The 22,387-nt window shown below is 39.9% G+C and overlaps 1 protein-coding gene across 4 annotated transcripts in view; it reads right to left on the bottom strand.

The window, feature by feature from the left end:
- Window positions 1–13,064, bottom strand: part of SESTD1 (SEC14 and spectrin domain containing 1) — a 50,966-nt gene extending 37,902 nt beyond the window's left edge. Inside the window, exons 1-4 of one of the 4 annotated variants that reach the window (XM_030951802.1) lie at window positions 12,832–13,064; window positions 9,703–9,765; window positions 8,958–9,060; window positions 810–889 (exon numbers count right to left, since the gene is read on the bottom strand). In XM_030951802.1, the coding sequence (XP_030807662.1) occupies window positions 810–864 (55 nt within the window). In that variant the 5' untranslated portion in view covers window positions 865–889; window positions 8,958–9,060; window positions 9,703–9,765; window positions 12,832–13,064. Of the gene's footprint in view, window positions 1–809; window positions 890–8,957; window positions 9,061–9,702; window positions 9,766–12,521; window positions 12,716–12,831 lie in introns of those variants that run through there. The other 3 variants (XM_030951799.1, XM_030951800.1, XM_030951801.1) reach the window with 3 other exon arrangements.
- Between the last annotated feature and the right edge of the window lie 9,323 nt (window positions 13,065–22,387).

Genomic DNA, 22,387 nt, shown 5'->3' with positions numbered 1-22,387 from the left:
ATTAAAAGCAAAATAAATTCAATTAACAAAAAGAGCAGGTTTCACTTCTCAGGTGATTGAAGCAGGCTAAACTAGACTGGTTAAAAACATAAACTAAAATAAACTAAATCAGAAGACTATTTATGGCAACACTTGTCAGTTTTTGAAGGTGACAGGTGTTCTGTAAGTTACCTACCTACACTAGATCAGGCAATCAAACATCAAGAACTAACACAGCTACCTACAACAGCAGTGAAACCACCAAGGGATTGTCATTCACCATTTGAAGGACTTCCTTTTTTTTTTTCTGCAGAGGGAGGAGAAAAAGTTACCTTCAACATAAGATTCAGGAAGTTTTAATAAATACAGTGATAATTACAGCTTTCCCTGAATTAACTTATTGGCAATAATCAAACTGTTGCAATGCATGGCTAATTCTGCTCCCATGCATTTCTATGCTGGAGAAAAGACAGGTGAAAAGTAAAGAAAAATTTTCTACAGAAAATCCTGAAAATATTCACTCTGTTTTTCTAAAGCCAGCAAGGATTATTTTTGGATGTCTATTAAATCATCAGTCTCTTACATATAGACTGAAACTTCTTGAAAATTTTGCAGATTGAACTACAGGCTACAGCAAAACCAAGTCCTAAACATCAACCCCAATAGCATGGCTACTAGATAAAGGGTTCCAGAGATTATTTTGGAATATGACAAAGCAGTAACCAACAACACATTTTTGTTAAATGCATCCAGCAAATACAAATAACCAACTTAAATATCCTATCCAAATTATTCAAGGTGGAGTCAGTTGAGGAAAACTGAAATTGTACCTGAAAGAAATGCCAATTTTTTCTTCAAAATGGGTAATATTACTGATGCTTCCATTCTACTGCAGATACTTTTCGCAGCTCTGAAACACAGAAGTTGAAGTTGTCAGGCACGGGAAATCAGTTACAGTGTTTCACAATGTTACACTTCAGTATTCTTCTGAAGGAAGAACAGAACACTGTAACCAAAATCTAAAATACTGTAAAAACTTAAGAAAAAACATCATTATAGGCATTATTCATACAAACACTTAATTAAAGATTTCTTTTCCCTCACTAGGGGGAAAAAACAGTCCAACCACAAAAACCAAAGCAGAATCTCAACCAAGGACAACAAGATAATTTATATAAAATCCCATTTCCCAACCCTAATAAGCGACAATTAATTTTCAGGTAGGTCATTTGTTTGCTCATTCAGATGTAAAATAAGTGCAAAGAAGATTGTGTTTTGCACAGTCTGTCTGGTATTACCAAGAATATAATAATTATCTAAATATGCGATGCTACATTTCTGTCAGGACACTGCCATTACCTTGCCATCAGCAGGGCTTCAGCTGAAGAAAAACATCCAACAGCCTGAATAACTATGTCCTACCCACAATCTATACCCAGAAATGCTCCTGCTTCCTTTGCCTCCTCCTTACCCTCATGCAATTTTTATTGCACTGTGAACTGCAATTCACCATGATGAAGCTTTTTTGCCTCACCGACAAATCCACAGGATGCCTGAACTACAACTTCCTCTTCCAGCCAACACAAAGTAGGAACTGGCATCTGCTTGTAACTTTCTGAGGTCCTACTTCCACAGATCAATCCATATAATTAGGAAATGTAATTCTGCTCAGAAATACTCAAGATATATGCCAATATCAGTCAAAATAAAAACAGATCAAAATCTATTTTTTTTTCTCATTCCAGGCCCAGGGCTTCAGACTGCAACCTGGAATTCTCCCTCTGGATATTCCAGAATGCACACAAAGAGAACTTTTTTTCCTAGCATGGGGGAAATCAACAGAATAAAAACTATAAACTATTTAGGAAAAAAAAAAAGAAAACACAAAAAAATCCAGAGAAATCCAAATAACCTGAGGTAAAATAGTTACTCCTTTTCATGTTAAAACAATAAGCTTCATAACAAACAAAAAAAGAACTATCATATTATTATAAAAAAGAAAAAACATTTCAACAGCTTTTTACTGTCTCTTCCTATTCCAATGTGTAATGTGTCACAATGTTCATTCTCGCCTCTTATTCCAAAATCTCCATACTGAAGTGCAGTTTTTGCCAATTATATGGAATTCACACTTCACATATTACAGAAGGAAACAAACAACTTTTAGTTCTCTCAGGAAACTGAGTCCCATGACAGCCTGCACTTTGAACAACTACTCAAAAAAAGCATCCTATTAAAGCTTCCTGTATGCTTTAGACAAAGATTTGTAGTTATTTGTTGCCTAAAACACAAAATCCAACAATTACGCAGGCAGTCATTTTTATCTTTCAAACCACTCTGTGCAAGCTTTTTAATTTCAGCACTTTTCTTTATTTTCCTTTTTTCAAGATGTGGAACACATACCTAAATGTTTTTCCTCTTCCTCCCCAAGTTACATTTCCAAATTATTACACATGTCTCTTTATTATACTCAAAGAAGGAAGTTCGAACCTACACACACTTCATTATCTTTGTACTTTGACACAGGAACAAAAGTCTGCATCAGCTTACTGACTCCAGGGAACATGTTTCTCTGCTGCTCTGAAAAGACCTATTTATTTAATATGAAAGCATCGCTTGGCTTTCTGCCACAGTAGTGGCACTGTCCATGGATCAAAATAGTTCTTTTATTCAGTATTTCCTGGAACCAAAGGAAGCATTCTGTTCAGAGTGGAGGGAGGTGAGTCAGACCAGTTACAACAACTGCTGGTAATTCCAAACACCTAGCCTTTGTTCCATAAACTCCTGAAGTGTACAATTGCCTCTCTTCTGTGAGAACTTTGATAGGTTTCATCTAGAAGAAAACTCTCACCAGAGCAGGTTATCAGAACATACCAGAAAAAAAGAAAATCTTCAGTTTAAAAAACAGGCTTAGCATCCTTCTCTATTTTTGATGTTGAAAGAGTCTCAGGATGAATTAAACAAAATGTCTTTTTTAATATTGGAAAGTGAAACCATTTCAAGAAAGCTGGCATCTACTTTTCAATAGGAGCTACTGAAGGTGTTTTGAAAAGGTACACTGCTTCGCACCTTTGCAATGTATTTAGACCTACAAAATATATGCAAAGTCTTCAATTTGTTGGAGGAAGACAACATGACAGGCTCTTAAAATTTTCTATCAAGTTCTCAATTTAGCATGAGGAAAGAGTGACTTATTGCTCAATATTTTACCATTATTTAGCTGAAAGAAACAGATTCAGTGTCTATTCATCAATAAAAAACCCATTTGGTTTCATTAAACACAGAAAAGCTACTGAAGAAAAACAAAAGCACTGAAGAGAACAGATTTCACGGGAGGAAAGTGAAATACTTCAGGAAGATGCATTTTATCACTTCCAAATCAAAAGACATAACTTTTATATGCTGAAATTCTACAGATGTTAAACAAATAAAGAGGTTACTTTTGTTTGGTGAATTTCAGACACAATGTAGAGTGCTGTGTGCCTACCTAGAACCTACTTTGCCATCATACCATAAAATACCATATAGCAAACTATAGAACTTGTAATTCTTTTACTTAACATATTTCCTGGACACATTCAATACACTTTGAAGAACCTCACTGACCTTGTTTAAAATGACATAGGCTTCCAGGTTATTAAACCAACATAGCAATGTCTGTCTCCCAACAATGTATTCATTCTTTTGATGATTTCCACAAGAAGGTGGCAACACTATAAACTCGAATAATATTTGTATTTAAAACCTAAATCTTTGCAAGGCATTCCAGTGAAATAGAAGACTCTTCCAATCCCCTTGACAAGCAGAAACTAATACTATTCGGGGAGAAAATTCTCTTACAAACACAAAACATGTATACATGAAGGAGAGAATGGGAAATAGTAAACAAATAGCTCAAAAAAATTACAGGACAGGTAAAAGTTGCAAAACAATATTTCAGGCTGCACTCCAATGTGAAATCAAATCACAATTTAGTAGGCTGTATCCTCCATCATTTCTAGACTTTGGAACGACTGCAAATTACAATGTTTTACTCCACACATCTAAAATTTTGGAAGTTCTTCCAACAACAAAAACTAAACAAAAATAAACAATGCCCCACAACAAACAAAAATACCAAAAAAAACCCCAACCAAAAAAAATAAAAACCCAGCCAAAAATCAAAAGAAGTCACACCCAATAAATACTATGTGTAATTCACCAAAGCGCAAAATTTCTGATGAATGCAAAGTCTTGCCTGCATTTTGTGCTATCCCTCTTCACTGCCATTGAATTAAAAAATTAAATAAGAACCAATGTCCAGACACTGTTTAAAGCCATTGTAAAAGTCTATTAAGGACAGGGAAGAGGGACAGGTTGACCGCACAAGTAGAACTAAGATGCCAGAGAGAAGCTCTCCTGCAGGTAACAGGTGTTTTCGTTCCAGGCAACCCAGCAGAAACCACTGTTCTAAAACATTAACAATCAAAACAAATTCAGGCTTAATGAGAATTAATATTAACATGTTTATTCATGTCTGTTAGACCTGAAACCTTTAATACTCTCAATATATGGTGCAAGGTCTTGAGATGGGTTGGTCTGCACATGAGCATCTGTTATAAGATTCAAAGAACATGTTCTTTCTTCACTCCTTTAGCATGTATCTCACAAGAGCATGTAGCTGGTCTCTTAAGCACAGGACTACAAGTAAGAAAAAAAGAATCTGGTTTCTATTCTCTGTTCTGCTATGAAATATACATATGGCTTTCAGCAAGTAATTTATCCTCTTTTAGTCTCCATTCAGTTTCTCCATTTAATTCTCTTTTTACAAGAGTATTGTGATGTTTAATTCATTAATGTTTTTGAAGACTTGAGGGATTAGAAGGAGCTCCACAAATCTGCCTATAAATAACCAAGGAGCAGATGGGCAGCTAGGTTCAAAACTGTAGCAGCTTGCAAGTCCAGGCACAAACAATAGCACAAATAACAATAGACATTCTGAAATACCAAAGGAAAAAAGCCTCAAATCATGTAGAATGAAAACACTTTTTCTTTTAGATCAACTTTTGAATTGGAGACCTTCAAAATTAACATCTTCATTCTCTGAAGCCAGCACACAGGCTTTTTCAGACACTAACTTGAACCCACAAACCATTACCCTCTTTTTCCCTGAATCAGCTTAAAACTAGTTCATCTGTTCCACACAGAAATAAAATCCACATGTAAAAGACAGGGAGAAAGCTGAGTATCACGATTATCTATGTAGATTATTATTTCACCTTCCTTTAAAGCTACATTAAAGGATGTCATCTCTCCCACAGCAAAGTTGTACAAAGAGAGACTACAAACGAAGGTGTCTCCAGGGCTGATGCCCCAGGGTAATGTGAGAAGCATAAACCTGCCCCCAAAATAGAAAAAGGCTGTAAATATTTATTAGTTAATGCTGTTTTCAATTAAAAAGCACCTGGACCTCAGCTATTCAGCTGGACAGTTGCAAAATAACAATAAAACCTGACAGAGGAACATCAGCTCACATATGCAAATGCAGTGTTTGGATTTTACTCTAAGATATTATGAGCAGCACTAATAAATATTTAACATTAGAGCCCTCAGGAGAAAAGGTCACTTCAGATATTTAAGGAATATCAAATTTTTTGCTTTTTCAACCACTTCGCATTTTTTATTTTTTTACTATCGGTAAAAACCATCCAGAAAAACGCACAGAAGTTTTATACTATGTCTGAAGTTGTACACAAAAAAAATATTCCTGATCTTATTTAACCTGCTAATTCACACTAAAGAAGTCAGAAAATAAAAAAAGCACAGACTAATTTCACAAGTATGTAAGCTGCTTTAACTCTAAAGCAACATGCAACCACTCAATGCCCTTTCCATTACACATGTACTATTAGTACCCTAACTCAGCAACTTGCCATGGCAGTTCAAAGTACACACTGAAAATGTGCTCTGACTTGGGTTAAAGCTGAGGTAAACAGCATGCTAGACCATGATTCAAAAGCACATTGTCACAGCCACAACAAATTTAAGCTTGGAAAAATTCCAATTCCACTCCATTTTCATCTGAAGGTTCAAATCTTGTCTTCTAACTAGAGTTAGTAATAGAATTCAAAAGAACTGTCTGTTCACTACTTCCTCTATTTATCCCATCTTCCATATTCATTTCCCCCCCTTTTTCAATCCCTCAACATTCTGTGAAAAGTGAAATAAAAAGACAAGCAACAAAAGGAAGCAATGAGCAATGTAATGAATAGCAAACCAGCAAATGGAGAACAGGTGAGTAAGAGGTTACGCCATCTGAGAAGAAAAAGTCATTGTGTGTCTGAGTTCTAACTTTGATCACAGTCAGCTATTCATTTCACACAAAGGCAGAGCTTTTCCTCAGACTTCAAGCAAGTGCCAGAGGGGGTAAAAATGAAGAGTACCAAGCACAGAAACAATGTAACTCAGGATGCACAATAACACCTGCATGTACAGCTGTGAGACAATACCAACACCTCAGTCTCTCCATAGAACAGGGCCAGCCACAGGGTCCTGTGCAGCAATGGGCACTTCTGCTCTCACAGAACAGCACTCCTTGGACTCGCTGGCCATGCTCAGAGAGCAAACTTGCCCAACCCAAAGGAACACATGCACACATTCATAACAATGCTGCACCATGAGACATCAAAGGTGTCAGCTTGCTAGAGTTTTCTACCCTTTCCAGCCTCAGTCCAAGCCACACACATGGCCTATGCTAAGTTATAGCAGTTTTCAGGCCTCTTTAACCTAGAATAGTAGAGAAAATAAGCCACAGGTTTTGGATGCTTCTCTATATTCCCTTTTGTGCAACATTCCTGCCACATTTTGCCACTCTCTCACATACAGTGAGAGACACCATTTACCTTCCTGAAGAACCCTACAGCTTGCCCACCAGCATCAGGAGACCAATCTACTTCATACCCTTCTTCCCTTACAACAGGCAGCCAAAGCAGCAGAAGCTGCATCATCTGGTACAGTCCCATCTCACTTAACACTGCCAAGAAACCACAGAATACAGAAAATGATGCAAGTTGAGAGGGTGCTTCTTCCACCACTTTCTACATAGCAATATGTCAATTGAAATGCTATGTTCAAAGCATAGCCAAGACATTTTCTCTTCCTCACTACACTGTGCTAAAACTCATTAAAAGAAAGTTCTGATTTTTAGGTCTTAAAATTTTCCTTAGTCAGAAGTCACATGGGAATAGTACAGAATCACATGGATTGCAACTTCTACCACAGAAATACTTCATGAGGTTAGGGGGAAGAAAAATAACCTACAGATAGTAAAATAAAACCACATAGTCCTCTCCTAGCTCCCTCTTCTTAAAAAACAAACACAAAACCATCCCAACAAACAAAACAAAACCAACATACAAGTCACAAGTGCTTGGAAAAATAAATACCTTATCACCAGCTCTTTAAGGAACTGTCCAAAACCAGTTTGTGATGAAAGATTGGAAAGCTCCTATGCCTTCAGTAGTTCATAAAATGAACTAGGACAGTGGGTGGAATGAGACTGGACAATCCAGGCCACGGGCAGCCAAGTCAAAAGACAAAGTCAAAAGACAAACAGCTGTACTGATGAGTGCAACTGCTGGCAGTCTGGACAAATGAAAAGCACTTTCCTCTGGGGTGCAAGATTAGAACTTCTTGTTCTTTTTGCAACACTTATATAAGAAAACAATCTACCACTTCATAACAATACACATATTTGGCTTGGTTACAATTGCATGTGGCTTAGGGCCCCAGGATTCAATTCCCAGCTCAGCACAGTAACACTCTACTGAGTGGAAGCAAACAAAATGCTCCCCTACACTGAAAGCCATCTTGTGCAGCAGACACAAAAGCAGTCTTTCTTTTGGAGTGGAGGAAACTGACCAAAACAAGATGACAATGAAGAAGGGGCTAATAAAAAGTGTTTACAAATCCTTAAAGATCTGAGCTTGCTACCTGACCTAAAAGTTGCCAGCTCAAAAATATTCTTTTGTGCAGACCTTGAAACACCCTGAACAATTTCCTCTGCCTTAAAAAAAAAAAGAAATTAAAAATTACTGTTGTGTTCTCACTGCACAATACACAAAGTATTCACAATATGGGTAATAATAAAAATCCCTTCAATAAGAAATAAATAACTTGAAAATTTTGCTAATGTTGACCAAACATGAAAGTACAAGAGAATGAATTATTCCAGATCTGGTAAATAAATACCTTATTCGCATATTTCAGAAATCCATTAATTCACTGCTCTACCAAGCAAAAATAATTATCTAAGATGTCCTTAAATTAGTGGGTACAGGAGAAATAAATCTTAACTTTCATGGATGTCTTCAGTTTTTGTACTCAGACTAAAAATTCTGCACTCAGATTAAAAATTCTGAACATTTCAACTGCAAATCACAAATTAAATCAGCCATAGCAACCACCTGCAGTAATCACACCACCTCTCCCTCTGTCCTACCCCCTCAAAATAAAACATGTAGCCTTCCACTACCAACAAATAAATCAATAAATCAATACATAAATGGTCACATGCTTCAGAGAAAATAAAATCAAGATCTCTAAGCTGCTGCCTGCAACATCCTGCATAGATGCAACACTCATACATTTTCCAATGATACTATTATAAATGAGAACGCAAAATGAAAGAATTAGCAAACAGAACACCATCAGAAAGAAAGCAGACAACCTGCATGGAGGTCTCAAGTTCAGCCATAGATATCGTTTAGTGACAAAAACATCAAGCTAACATCAAACCCATTTATCTTATTCTTGGAACACATTTTTGCTTTGGCCTTACTTGGTTCAGTCAACGCTTATCCTTCATGATACCTCACTAAGAACACATCTCAAATACAACTCTGCCAACATCACAGGAAGTGATCTTGGCTCTGAATTCTCACGTACTTACTACATCTATCTCCCTTGAATTATTGTTTCTGCAAAGCCCTAAGTCATACCTTCATCTCCTCTCAACTACTGCAATTTCCTTCTTAATGGGTTCTTTACGTCCCAGCATTCCAAACTTCAGCTTGTCCAAAATGCAGCAGTTCATCTTCTCACCTGGAAACAGGAAAACAACACTCCAGATTGATTTTCACTTGCTTCCTTGTTGAGTTTAGCATCTGCTGTAAGGTTACCCTCACTTCAAAAATCTCTCACTCTTATTTAGTCTGAAGAGCAAAAAGCTTTGCCAACACATTTTTCTACTTGCTCAATCAAGGCTCCCAAGTCTCTCATTTATCTTCCAGCACAAGCTTATCAACACCATCAGAGCAGCAATTACCTTGATACTATTAAAACTTCTTTCCTTACTCTCATCCACTACTAGAGAACCCTCTTAAAAGTAGAATTCACTTATCTCCAGTCTTATTCTTAAACACCCTCTAACACATCCGAGCCACTCCTCCCCTTGTGAGACACACGCACTGAGAGCTGCACAGCCAAACAATGTAATTTAACTTTAATATCAGTTTTGTTTATGTTATAGTACCTTTAAAATACTTTTTAGAAGCCACAAAATGAAAACAAAGTAAAGCAGGTAAATTAAAGAAGGCATGAGTTAAAGCCTAAGTAAGTTTCTACAAAACCAGCTGCAAAGATGTTCTAGGCAGTATATCCATCAGTATCAAAGCTTCATAAGAACCAAATATAATGCATGAAAATTATAAAGATTTATTTTTGGAAGAGACCTATCTTACTTACCATTGGTACTGGAATGCAAAACTCTCTGCTAGGGTTACAAGCTTGAGCTCCAGATCCCAGGTTCTGTAAATTTAAATGAAAAAGTATTTGACCATATTTTTTGATTTTGCTACTCAGTCTAAAACTTTATTTCCTTGGAGATTGAAAACAAGAGTTTCTTACAGAGCTATATGATAGGGGAGTCAACATTTCTGTTGTATATTCACAAATACTAGTAAGCTAGGCATTTGAGTTTAGTGGGACAGCAGGAATCCTGCACTTTCTACCAAAACATATGGTAGACATCAACATTGTTTATAGTTAGCAGGCAATGCTCCTGAGGCAGCACCGGAAGCAGTGGGAAAGTAACAAGAACCAGAATCCCTGTGGTATGCTTTCAATCAGAGGTAACCTACACGAAGTTTTAGGCTAAATTGAAAATACAACAGTGTTAGTAGATGCTTTGTGAAGAGGAAGAATGTATTTCTACAAAGGTACTCACTGCTATAAAATTTTAAAAGGCAAAGTATAACTTGAGTAAGAAAATATAAATAGTCTCTCTTTGTATTAGAAGATGAGGAATTAACATATAAGCATCAAAAGTTAAACCTCAGCAAATGTTGTAAGATGTAACTTGTAACATGTTGTAACCTTGTAACTTGAACAAATTCCACCCATGAAATGAAACCCAACAACAAAACCCCAGAAGTTCAAATTAGTGCATACTGTGTAAAAGGCAAAGTCAAGATAACAAACACACTTCACTGGTTTTACAGTAATTCTGATAGATCAGCTATTACAGTAATCTAACTCACAGTAAATTTTAAATTAAAAACGCCCTTCTATTAATGGAAGTTTTCTAGTCAGCCTCAAAAAGACAGGAGAGAAGGCAAGAGGACACACCTATAGATTGAGAACAAAAATACAAACAGCAAGTCCTTGAGACAGCTTAAGTACATTCTCATTGGAAATCCTGCAACATCATTTCCAGGGTAGGCTCTGCCTACTTTATCAGAAGCTGCCTATTGAAGGTGTTCTGTATTTCCCCACCCATCATCACTGGGGAATAAAGATGTTCCTCTTTATAATCTATTCCTAAAGATTCCTGACAGTTAGGTAGCACTGTGTTAAAGTTCTTACAGAAATTCCTCTGGTTTCCCTTCCTACTAGCACTCTCAAGCAACAGCCAACTGAAACTGAGCTGAAATTCACCTGACTCCTTTATTTTGTTGACAGAAAATGACAGAACTATGTGAATTTCCCTTGTTTACATAAGCTTAACTGAGAAATTTGAATCCATAGCCAATTAAAAATTACAGCCTACAAATTTAAAAATACGTATATTTCATTATTTTAAATTGTACTTCTAGGAAAACTGATGTTACTGATCAATTAAACTTCAAACAACATATCATCTCTTAGTAAACTACTCCAGGAAAAGCAGTCAGCTGGGATGATTTTACAGTGCTCCTCAAGCATCAATCAATGACATAAAGAAATGTGCAAAATCCGAAAATCCACCCCTAATACCACATTGTAATTACTCTTAGTTTTGGTGAAAGATTTTCACAGAATCACGGGATTATTAAGATTGGAAGGGACCTCTGGAGATCATCTATTTGAATGGTTCTAATGGAACCCCATTTGGACACATTCCTGGGTAACTGCTGGTGCTGACCCAGCCCAGGCAGGGGGTTTGATGTCTCCAGAGAGGAAGACTCCACAATCTCCCTGAGGAACCTGTTCCAGTGCTCTGCCTCGCTGCTTTTCTCCTGAAAGAGCAAGGCATGACCAGCACCTCAGCAAGCCGTAGGCCTCTCTGAGCAAGCTTCAGCTCTATTCTGTAGTCCACCTTCCCCCTTTTCTCTCTTCAGTTTCTGCTCGGTACAGACAATGGCATTAGGACTATAAATGCTCGTATTCAGATAAAGGGGAACCCTTATTAACACAGTAATTAATAACTACCAGTAATCCTATAAAGTAGTAACAGTATTCATTATTTACTAAACACTGAATCTTAGCAGGCGATGTCACGGAAGGGAGAAAAGGGGGAAAAACCCAGTACTTCCTCATCACAGCGAATTTTAATGCATGAACAAAATCAAGATCCAATTGTGAGGACAGTGCAGACACTGCAATACTAAAAATGGAGAGGACCAATATTTCCTTTGGGATGCAGAAAGACGAGAGAGCAACAGACAAAAGCATCTACTAATACATATCCACAAAAACCTCATCAATTGTGCTCATTATAAAACTTACCAAAAGTCAAAAAAATAAAGAACCACTGTCCCCTAATTGTTTCCACTCTTGCTTCCATACACTCGTTTAAATTCTTTAACAAAAACAGTGCTTTAGTACAGCTCCTTCGTAAAATTGCCTGGCTAAAAAGCTCTGTTAGGGGGTAGCAAAGGACACTGCAATTATGGGGGAGAGGACAAAACTGCTGCACAATAGACGTGTGAAAAAATCAAAGAATGGGTAACCACAGCTATGAGCAACCACGTCTTCAGCAGTGAATCAGCTTCCCGAGCAGGCAGCGCTTCCAGAAACCCAGGAGCGCCCGACGCCGCGGCAGTGACACGGCCGTGACTCGTCCCCAGCCCGCCGGACGGACCGGCGGCCCCGCACCGCCAAAATGCCCGCCGGGAGCCAGCTCCCGCCCCTGCCTGCCTCCCCTCGCCCGAACTCCTCTCCTTCCCTGCCGGGCCCGCCGCGACACCCGCGGCGGCGCCCGCACAAAGGCAAACATTCCGGCGGCGGCGGCGGCCACTCGGGAGCCCCCCTGGGCAGCCCCCCCGCCGCCACGTCCGTCGCGGCGGCTCGAACAATGCCCGAACCTGTTGCACGGGTTTCCCCGGGCCGCACCGACCCGCCGTGCCCCGGCACACGAGCGGCCCGCGGCACGCACGGCGGGGCAGCGAGCGGGAGCGAGGCGAGCTCGTAGCCGGGGCTGCTCGGAGCCGGAGCCGCGGCCGCCGCCGCCCGGGAGAGCCGGAGCCGCGGCCGCCCGGCGGAGCGGAGCGCCCCGCGGCACCAGCACCGCCGCCGCCTCCGCCCGGGAACAAAGCGCGGCCAGGCCGCAGGGCCTGCGCCGCCCTCCGCGGGGCTGGGGCCGGGGCAGAGCCGCTCCGGAGCGCGGGTACTCACCCGATGCGGCGCTGCGGGTGCCCGGGCTGGGAGGACGCGGGGCGGAGCCTGTACCCGCCCGCTCCGGCCGGGCTGCGGCGGCTAACCTCGGCCGCCTCGCACCGCCTCGCTAGCCCGGCGGCAGCCCCTGGGGACGGGGGCGGCTCCGACCCCTCCTCCGTCGGCAAGGAGACGGCGAGCGCCGGGCGCTGGCGGGCCCGCCCCCGCTCCGCTGCCCCCGCTCAGCACCGCCCCTGCCCGCGGGCGCGGAGCCGCCGTGCCGCCCGCCCCGCGCGGGAGCCGCCGCGGCCGCTCGGCCCGAGCCGCCCCGCCCCGCCCGCCGGCACACAATGCGGCCCGGCCGAGCCCTGCGCCCGCAGGCCGCCGCCCCGCCCGGCCCGGGCCCCCGCAGCTACGGACGGCCGTGATAAACACCCGGCGTGGGACAAGCGGCGGTCTGTCCGACTGCGGAGTTCGCAGCACTGGCAGCCGCGTTAGGATAACAGTGCTGTCGCTCTGCTCTGTGGAGAGCCGCGCTGTGCGTGCTCATTGCGAGCCCAGCGGCTCCCAGGTGAACGCTGCGAGTGCCCCAGGCAGGTGTCGGCTGCCCCGGGGCCGTTCAACACCAACGTTTCAGCACCCACAGTATCGCAGAATATCCTGACTTGGAAGAGACCCTGAGGATCATTTAGTCCAATTCAGCACTGACGTGTATTTTGTTTCCCCTGTGATGGCAGATAATAATCCATTGTCTATCCTAGCTCCTGGACAAACACCCCAAAACTCTGTCATACCAAGATTAAAATAATAGAATCAAAAATGCAGAAAGAAAATCTGTGAAGAAAGCTGTCTAGGACACTTGCCTTGCATTCAGCCTAACCAGTCTAGGACAGATTGGAGTCTTGAATCTTCTAGCTGAATACATCATTAGGCAACCTAATGGCTCTTAAAAAAATTGGCTTCAGCAAACTCTATCTTAACCATAATTTTGCTCCTGGTTTTTCCGGAACAGTTGAATATAATTTACTGAATCTCATTCTGAGTATGAAAACTGTCTCATGGAGGCTGCAACTGCTTCGTTTCTTCCCTCAAAACAAGAGTTAGCAGAACCACCTCTGTTCACTGCCTTTCCTGGTTGCTGTCCAGTCAACATCTGCTGCAGCCATCAGCCTCACCGTCACCATCGGGGCTCGCCTGTGGTACTGAGCTCATCCCTGGCTGCTGCTAACGCACAAAGCTGTCCCTCTCTCAGCAACACCACCCACTGGACACGCACGAGCTAAAGATATTGTCATTCACATTTTCAGATAAGGCCTGCCGGCCTTGAGAACATACCTTCTCTGTTGGGCCTTTCTTTCCTGGAAGAATACTTAAAACAGCAGCAGCAAAGAAAGAGGAAAGGCAAAATTACTTCCTTCACAACCTGTAGAGATAAACAGAGATAAATTATTTTCATCAGCTTCCCAACAAAAGTAATTGCTGTACAGAACCAAATAAATTATTTTTTACTTTATGAAAAGAGGAAAACTTTAGCAATATTTTAAGTGTGTTCGCTAATGATTTAAGAATGTGCCAGATAGAACATTTAGATCACTCTTACACATTTATGCTTATTGCATACTTGTGGGCAAAGGTTAAGATAATAGAAGCTTTCACTGTTTGTCAATATTTACTTGAGATACCTCAGGCTGCATCTTTATAAGCACTGACTGAAGGACAAATAGTAATTCAGAACACTAGATAAGTGATCTGATGCCCAACACATGTGAAAGCTCAGTGGGACTCACAATCAACAAAGGAAAACCTACAGCTGATTGTCATACATGAATTTCTCTTTTATTGCACGTGTCTAACATCCTCCACAGTGCAGTTATTACACTCTGTGTACCATTCCTATCACATAGCCTATACTATAAATTGGGTGGTTTTGCTTGGCCTTGTAGGTCTCACATTTTCAATACACATGAACTCATTAATCCTAATAAGTTTTCTTATGGTTACTTTTGGGAGAGGAGAAGAGTGGGAGAGAGAGAAGAGGAGGAAGAGGGAAAGGAGTGCAAGCCAAAAGGACATAAACCCTATTTCTCCATTTTTCTGGTGCTAACTGGAGTCTTTTCTCAAGGACAGAACAAGGCTTCTCCTGCAGAGGAGGGAGAGAATTCTTGCCCTGCCTTCCATAAGAGAGAAATACCCAAAAGTCACTCATTTGTACTCTGGTTGGAGATATGCTAGTTTAGATATAAAGGTATTGCAACAGGTTTTCTGACTTTTGTTTTCCATGCATACTCTTCTGAATGAGTTGCCAGGACAGAATCTGACATAATTAATTTTTAAGGTCATGCCATCAGTTTATAGTTGTAGTTAATTGCCTTTTCCATGCAAACTGCCAGTAGGAAGAAATCAGAGTATCAAGGATCCATTTGATTAAAATGACCCTTAATATATGGTGTTATTCTGCAGCAGCTGTGCCAGATTAACTCAAATACAAATGAAAGCAAATAGGCTGAAAACATCCTGAGCTTTGGGCACTGTGCTGCATGCCAGCACAACAGAGCCTTTGTTACAAGGCACAGCAGTGCTCTCACAACAGAGTTACTGCTTCCAGCTTCAATCGTTGCACTTCTAGAAAAATCAGCCTTCAAAGAAAAACAAACAAAACCCCCATACACTTCTACTGGACACCAACTCATGGTGGCACTGGTCACCCCAGTATGACACTGGCCATCCTGTGGGGTGCCACAGGCCTGTAATATGCCTTCCCTCTTGCTCCACTTGCCCCTGGACAGGGGAGGTGCTGCCAGGCACAGCCTTGCACCTGGTGGGCTGGAAATCCTCCACCTGGAATGATTTACCTTGCTTGCTATTTGCATCCACATCTCCCAGCAAGAGATAGGCAATTGATTTCACTTGTAGCACAAAAATGAATGTGAGCAGTTATGTTCATGTAAGCCAGCAGTATCCAGTGTATTGGCAAGAGATGTAACTTACAGAGCAGACCAGTTCATAAAAGGTATATACTGAAAATAAGCAAATAACTATATGCAGTGGGGTAAGTATAGACTGGCAGCAATGAATTGTAAATAAAAGCTGTGGAATGTTTTCCATATGGAGCTTTGTGATCATGACAAGATGGTATCATACGGGTAAGAAGCAGAGGTATCTACTACTTTAAATCCTTATGTATTGTCATACAGCCAGATTCATGTTGGAAAAACAGTGAAAAAAGTCCCTTCTATGAGGATAAACAGTATCAGGAGGTTTGGGAAGGGAAAGTGACAGAAAAATACAAGCATTCTGTGCAGACTCAAAACATCACAGAAACAAACAAAAGATCTGTGGAATTCAGTACATGACCTGCCATTCACTGGCTTCTGAAGGTAAGACACATTCACCTATTAGCATTGAGATTTGAAATGTCCCTTTAAACACAAATACTTGATTTTAATCCTGAACTGAGGAGTGATTGTTTCTCCTGAAACAATTACAACAAAGCCTTAAATTGTGCTCTTAATCGAATTTGAAACTCGAGTCCCAAATAGCCCAAACCCAATGAGACTTTGTTTACTGACTAGCACAGGCTGAAAGTCTGGCACTCTGCGTAGGCAGCACTAGCAGGTTTTGAAGGATCTATGTTTTATTGTACTTATCAGAGGGTGTGTAAAACAATATTTTAAAAGCTTCATCATGATTTTCAAGTTCTTCAGTTCAATTATATATAAAAAGATAAACCATTTTATAAAGGTATGAATGATTTGCCTGTAATGAGATTCAGCAGTATGAAACTTCGCAAGATTCTGAAGAATCTGGAGCGTTTTGTGAGTTTTTTTCATGTGCTTCTTAATGATCAGGTAGAAACAATAAAGCATCCCCTGATCTCATCATGTCCTTCCAAGTACTGGAGGCCATTGGATTGTGCTTCCGGCAGCAAACTCGGCAGTGACTTTGTTACTTTTTTAAGTTACTTTTTATTTTCTGTGAAATACAGGCTTCATAACTTGGTCTTGTATAAAAAATAAAATAGAAGCCTAAAGGCTGCATTTCCTGAGAAATATTTAAGCAAAGCTATCTGTGCTTAGTATTTTGCTGCTCAGATTTCTTAAATATGAAATTTACATATTTTCCTTAGCAAATTTATTTCCTCTTGCAAAGGGAAAATGGTTTATGGCTGGCAGTAGACCCTGAGCATTTTTGACACAAGGGGGAATGCCTTCCTTTCTGCACAGCACCTGACATAACAAGAAAGTCACATCTCATGTCCTTCCCCTGTGGCCACAAACATGACCTGGGATACAAGGGCAGGGATCCTGCCCTATAGCTTCAGTCAGAAGATACACAGCAGCAGAATGGAGATGGGCATGTCTCAGGTCATGTTTGTGGCCACAGGGGAAGGACACAAGGACCAACTTTCTTGTTCTGCTAGGTGCTTGTGCCATACCACTGAGCAGGTTTGGTGGGATGTCTGCAGCATACTCTGTGTCCCAATGGCTCAATCTGATCAGGGATTACTGCTGGTGTTTGCTGAAGAAGAGGAGCTGTACTTACCATACTAGTTATCACAAGAGGCATAGCAGATGTGAGAAGACATGACTCTGAAATGCTAAATGTAGAAGTAAAACAGAGAGAGAGCTGGTAGTCAATGACATTTTGAATGACTCCTCTACAAAGCGCCTAATATTTTCCTGGAACCATATTTGCAGATCCATGATGCTTTCTTCTGCTTGCACCACAAAAAAGGAAAGAACAGGGATTTTTTTAATGAGGCTTGATCACCATCTCCCTGCAGCTGCCTTGCTCTTCAGCCATGGAGTGTATTAGCACTGCAGAGGCAGCCACACTCAGTACCACCACCATTTCTGCTTACATTAGATTTACATTGCATTTCCAGCTTCAAAATTAAATATTAGCTAAATGTTCACAGCATAAAAGAGGTTAGATGGCAATGTTGGTCAGGGGTTGAGAACTGGATGTCCAGTACTGGACCTGTTACTTTGTGTGGTCTTAGAAAAGGGGAAAGACAAAGACAGCTTTACAATTTTTGTGTGCATTATTGTGCAATTCTACATTTTAGCACAGTTCTGACATGGTGACGTTACCAAGGACCTTCTTGAGAAAAAACCTCATCTCTACATTTCTTTAGAGGGCAATAAGGGGAGTGTTTGGAAAGAGGATAAACTGAAAGGAGTTTCCCAATAATAGCCTTTTCTCTAAGCCTAAATAAATCTTCTTTCTACATTGACAAAAAACTATTCATTTATACGAGTAAGTAAAGGTTCTGCATAGGATCCTCTTCGTATGGCTTGAACTTCTTACATTACAAACAACAGCATGCTTCAAGGTTAGCTTATACACTAACACTAATCACAATCATTGCTAACAAAAGTGAATTGAAAGAGGATAAATAATATGAGCTATTTTTAGAGTCAATAAGAGGCAGAGCTCTTCACTTTCAGAGAAAAGTAATTTTTAGGAGTGACTTGCTGAGCTGGTTAAAATTCTTCTCTGTATCTGTATAGATGTCCTTAGAGCTACCTGACTTCATAGTTTATTATGTTCATGTAGAGGCTTTAAATTGTAATCCTTTGAGTCAAAAAGAACTTATTTTATAGAGATTCAGTGATGTTCAATTACTCAATGTTCAGTGTTCACCCAGAATCAGAAATTCTCTTCAGAAATTCTCTTCAGGACAGAGAGAATATCATGGCTAAAAATCCAACTATTTTTCCAAAGAAAGTAGTTATACCTGTAGCTATAATTAAAAAAAATAAGCATCTCGGAATGCATGGAGTTTATTTCTCACTGCTTTATCAAAACTTTTGTGTACAAGCTTTAATGCATTTTGAAAGGGTAATTTCAAATATAATGAAGTATGTTTATCCTTAACATAAATTATTTCTGAAATCTTTGTCAGAATGGCAAGGCTTTTCAAACACATCCAAAAGCCCTGGGAGCCTAATCACAGTACATGTTTCTTATCCACATAAGTGTTTTAAAATACCACTGATTGATCCTTGTTTTGTTGTTTTTTTGCATAGTTCACAAGTAGTTTGTAAAACACTTTCTGTATCTTTTTTTCTGCACAATTGTGGTCAATCAGGCTGCAATAGTTATCTTAGTCCTGGAGGTCACAGACATTACAAAGAGGTTGTTAAAGTCATTCAGGCCACCTTGAGAATAAAGTGCAATTTAAATGGAATTTGAGTAATACCATCTAATCCAAAATGCTGATAATTTTCCAGTCTGAGGCAAGTATTTCTTCAGCATGTCATCTTTAGAGTATTCGGTGTTATACAATAACCGAAATTTGGATGCAACTGCTGAGTACTAAATTAGGTACTTGGCACTTTGTCTTCTAGTACATGAACATAATTTCAGAACAGCTCATACTGAGAGAGAAGAAAATAGGGCAGAGATTAGTAAAATCATGCAACAACTTTTACTTAATAAGGTAATACTGAAAACCTTTGATAAAAACAAATATTGTTAAAGAATATTATCATATACTAAGTTACTCTACATAAAATTTTGCAAAATGTGGAAATTTACATTTCTATTTGTAAAAAAAAGATAAAAACCCCTTCCCTTAGAGACTCATAGCAAATTTTATAGCAGCAAATGATCCTTTCTAAAGAGAAGATAGTTAAAATCCCTCATATTCTCCCCATGTACCAGTGAGCAGATTGAAAATGCAATGTACTATGAATTAAACTCTCAGTTTTCTTTATCCTGACATAGCAGCAAATTGTCCTGATGAACCTTCCTTCTTAAAATTCATGAGCATGCTAAGCTTATGCCGTCCAAACCAGTATGTTTTCAAACCTTCTTTAGGATAAGCAGGCCTCAGATGTTTTCACTGCCTGGCCACCCATGAGCCCTCACAGAAGGAGGTCCCTGAGCCTGCCAGTTGTTGTCACCAGTGCGAGTGCCCACTCTTCTATAAAACTTCCTCAGCACCTCTCTAGCTGAAATGAAGTCCTTTTCTGGACTCAGACTTGCTGGCCTGCTTAGCCCCTGGAGTCTACACTTCAGTGTTTTGCCATGAAAGAAGCAAGCAGCCTGCTCAGCTTTGCCCCCTGCTAACAGCAGAAACTTCATTACGCATTTATTTCTCTGTTTAGGTTTCCTCCCTGCCTTTCTCTCCTACCAAGCACGCTCTGAGTTTACTCAAAGGGCTCTCAATGCACCCATTCTGCCTATCCATGCCTCTGTTGGTACGTGTCTCTCTAAACAGGCTTTCTTCCATGGGGGGCCAGCTCAGACACACTTTGATAAGCCCTAACTTCACTTTCACCTGCCCTTCCTGCCCTCACTGCTTTTTGTTATGCATTTTAATTTGTGCTGTCACACAGTGAGCTAGGCTGGAGAAATAACTAAGATCAAAACCAGCTTCTTATCCTCCCTACAAAGTTGATTTATCCAGCACTTCAATCAAAGGAAATATTCATCAAAATCTAGCCCGAGTTAAAAAGTAAATCCTTCCTGTTAAGTCATAAATGCCCTTCCCTCACAGTACTCAATCCATCCATCGTGCCTTTCCTGGTATCAATCCTTCTCTTCAAACATTTCAAACATTTTCCTGTTATCTGACAAGTTTGATTAGCCAAGGTTTTCTAAGCTGCTTCTGTGCCATTCTTCAAATGGTTTCACCCTGATGTGGCAGCAAAGTTCAGGGGTCCTCCAATATTCCAGTTTTTGAACGTGTCAGCCTCTGTCAGAATGCAGCAGGTTACACCTATGCTGTGATACTTAGCAACACAGAAATGTTTTGACATCAACCAGCATTTTTCAGTTGCACAAACATTACCCTGAAGTTATGTACAACTCTTCTTCATTCTTTTTAATTTTCAACCTATTGGAAGAAATTAAACCATTTTTGATAGAACAGGAAGAAAAGTCTTTTCATAATTCTCATTTCAGTCCTGCTGAGCCTCATCAGTACAATTAGTGTTCTTGTTCGAAGTTGGCTACTTATGTATATGAAGTTGCTTGTTTCAGCAAAATATCTGCAGAAATAGACATACTTTTTGCACCAGAGAGCAAATCTTGTATAGGTCGCTTCTGATGTCAAGGAGCCCTGTTCCTCTCAAATATTTCTGTAGCTCCACTGTCAGTTTGGAGCTTTAGATCACCTATAAACCATATAAGTATGCAAATGCAGACTTAAAAGCAGATTTCCATTTATCAGCAGTCTTTTGGAACAGCTGAACAATGAGCTGAAGGAAAGATGAGTCAAACCAACAAACGTGTCTTTGGATACCTCTGCTCTATAAAGTGTCCATTTGAGTCCAGATCCAAGTTGTTCAAACCAAAGGCAGTTTACTTCCCAGAGCCAGCGTGTAGGATCCCTCTCAGATGACAACTGAAAATGTGTGGCATTTCTCTGCTTCTCACAGGGAGCAGGATATGGATATGCAGTTTGGAACATTCACAGCACTTAATCTGCAGCAAAGCAAGACAGAAAACAAATAAAACCCTAAGTATTTTTTTGGTCATAGTTGGTAAATAAAAGATTGTATTTGGGTTTAATCCAGATTATGCTTTAAAATTTCCACCCTTGAATAAATGTAAAGTTTTTCTGTTCTGCACATTAACTAATATCTTTATTTTTATCAGTGGCCACCATGCATTTTTTCAGTTACATTTTTAGGCTTCCCTGGCAGAGCATGGCTCCCAAAATTATTAATAAACTACAGTATCCTGAATGCTGAGTCACTATACAATCTTTTAAAAATATAATCTCCATTTCTAATTTCAGGTTTAAATGCAAAAGGATAGATTTTCCTCACCACTTCACAAAAATCTATTTAAGACTCTCTGTTAAAATAATTGGAAATAAATTTTATAAAAGATGCAAAATATTTACCATTTGTTGCAGTAAAAGGCTTGTACTTTTTAACAAGATCATATTCTCATTTTCATTATTATATTAACAATAAACACCACCAATAATATATATATAATAGTTATAACGAAGTTACATCCAACCATAAGGAAAGTAAACAACCTAATAGAAGCATTTTATTTTGACATAATTAAATCAATAAAGCAGCTCTGTTTAGTAATGAAAACAGGATGCACACAATTATCTTCCAAATAATTACAATATAAAAATAATACTTTTTTTTTTTTAATTCTAGCTATGAAACGGTATGTGCACTTTCTTGCCAACAAATTTCACATCTTTTCTGCTCTAGAGGGGAATTATTTCCTACTGGTTTTGAAAGCTTAGGCATCTGTATGTCATTCCAGCAAAAAATCACTTTCTTTTTATTGACCTAGAGGTTTTCAGTTGCTCAGAAAAAGTAGGAGACTGCAAAAGTGTTAGCACAGGAGGAAAGGGAAACAGCAATTATGGCCATATTACTTGTGAACTGCACAATAAAATAAGGCTGATGTTGGTTCCACTTCCATTAAAATAGCTATAAATGAAAGTACTGCACAAGCATAATGAAGATTTTGTTTATTTGGGTTGTTTCAAATGAGGAATAAAAAATATATAGCTTTACAGCAGGAAAAGTGCAGTGGTGGAACCTTGTGCACGGGAGAGAGAAGGTGTGCTAATCAGCTTCATATCCTATTC

Source organism: Camarhynchus parvulus, chromosome 7 (genome assembly GCF_901933205.1).
Source record: "Camarhynchus parvulus chromosome 7, STF_HiC, whole genome shotgun sequence".
Classification (NCBI taxonomy): Eukaryota; Metazoa; Chordata; class Aves; order Passeriformes; family Thraupidae; genus Camarhynchus; species Camarhynchus parvulus.
This window is presented reverse-complemented; position numbering and strand designations above follow the sequence as displayed.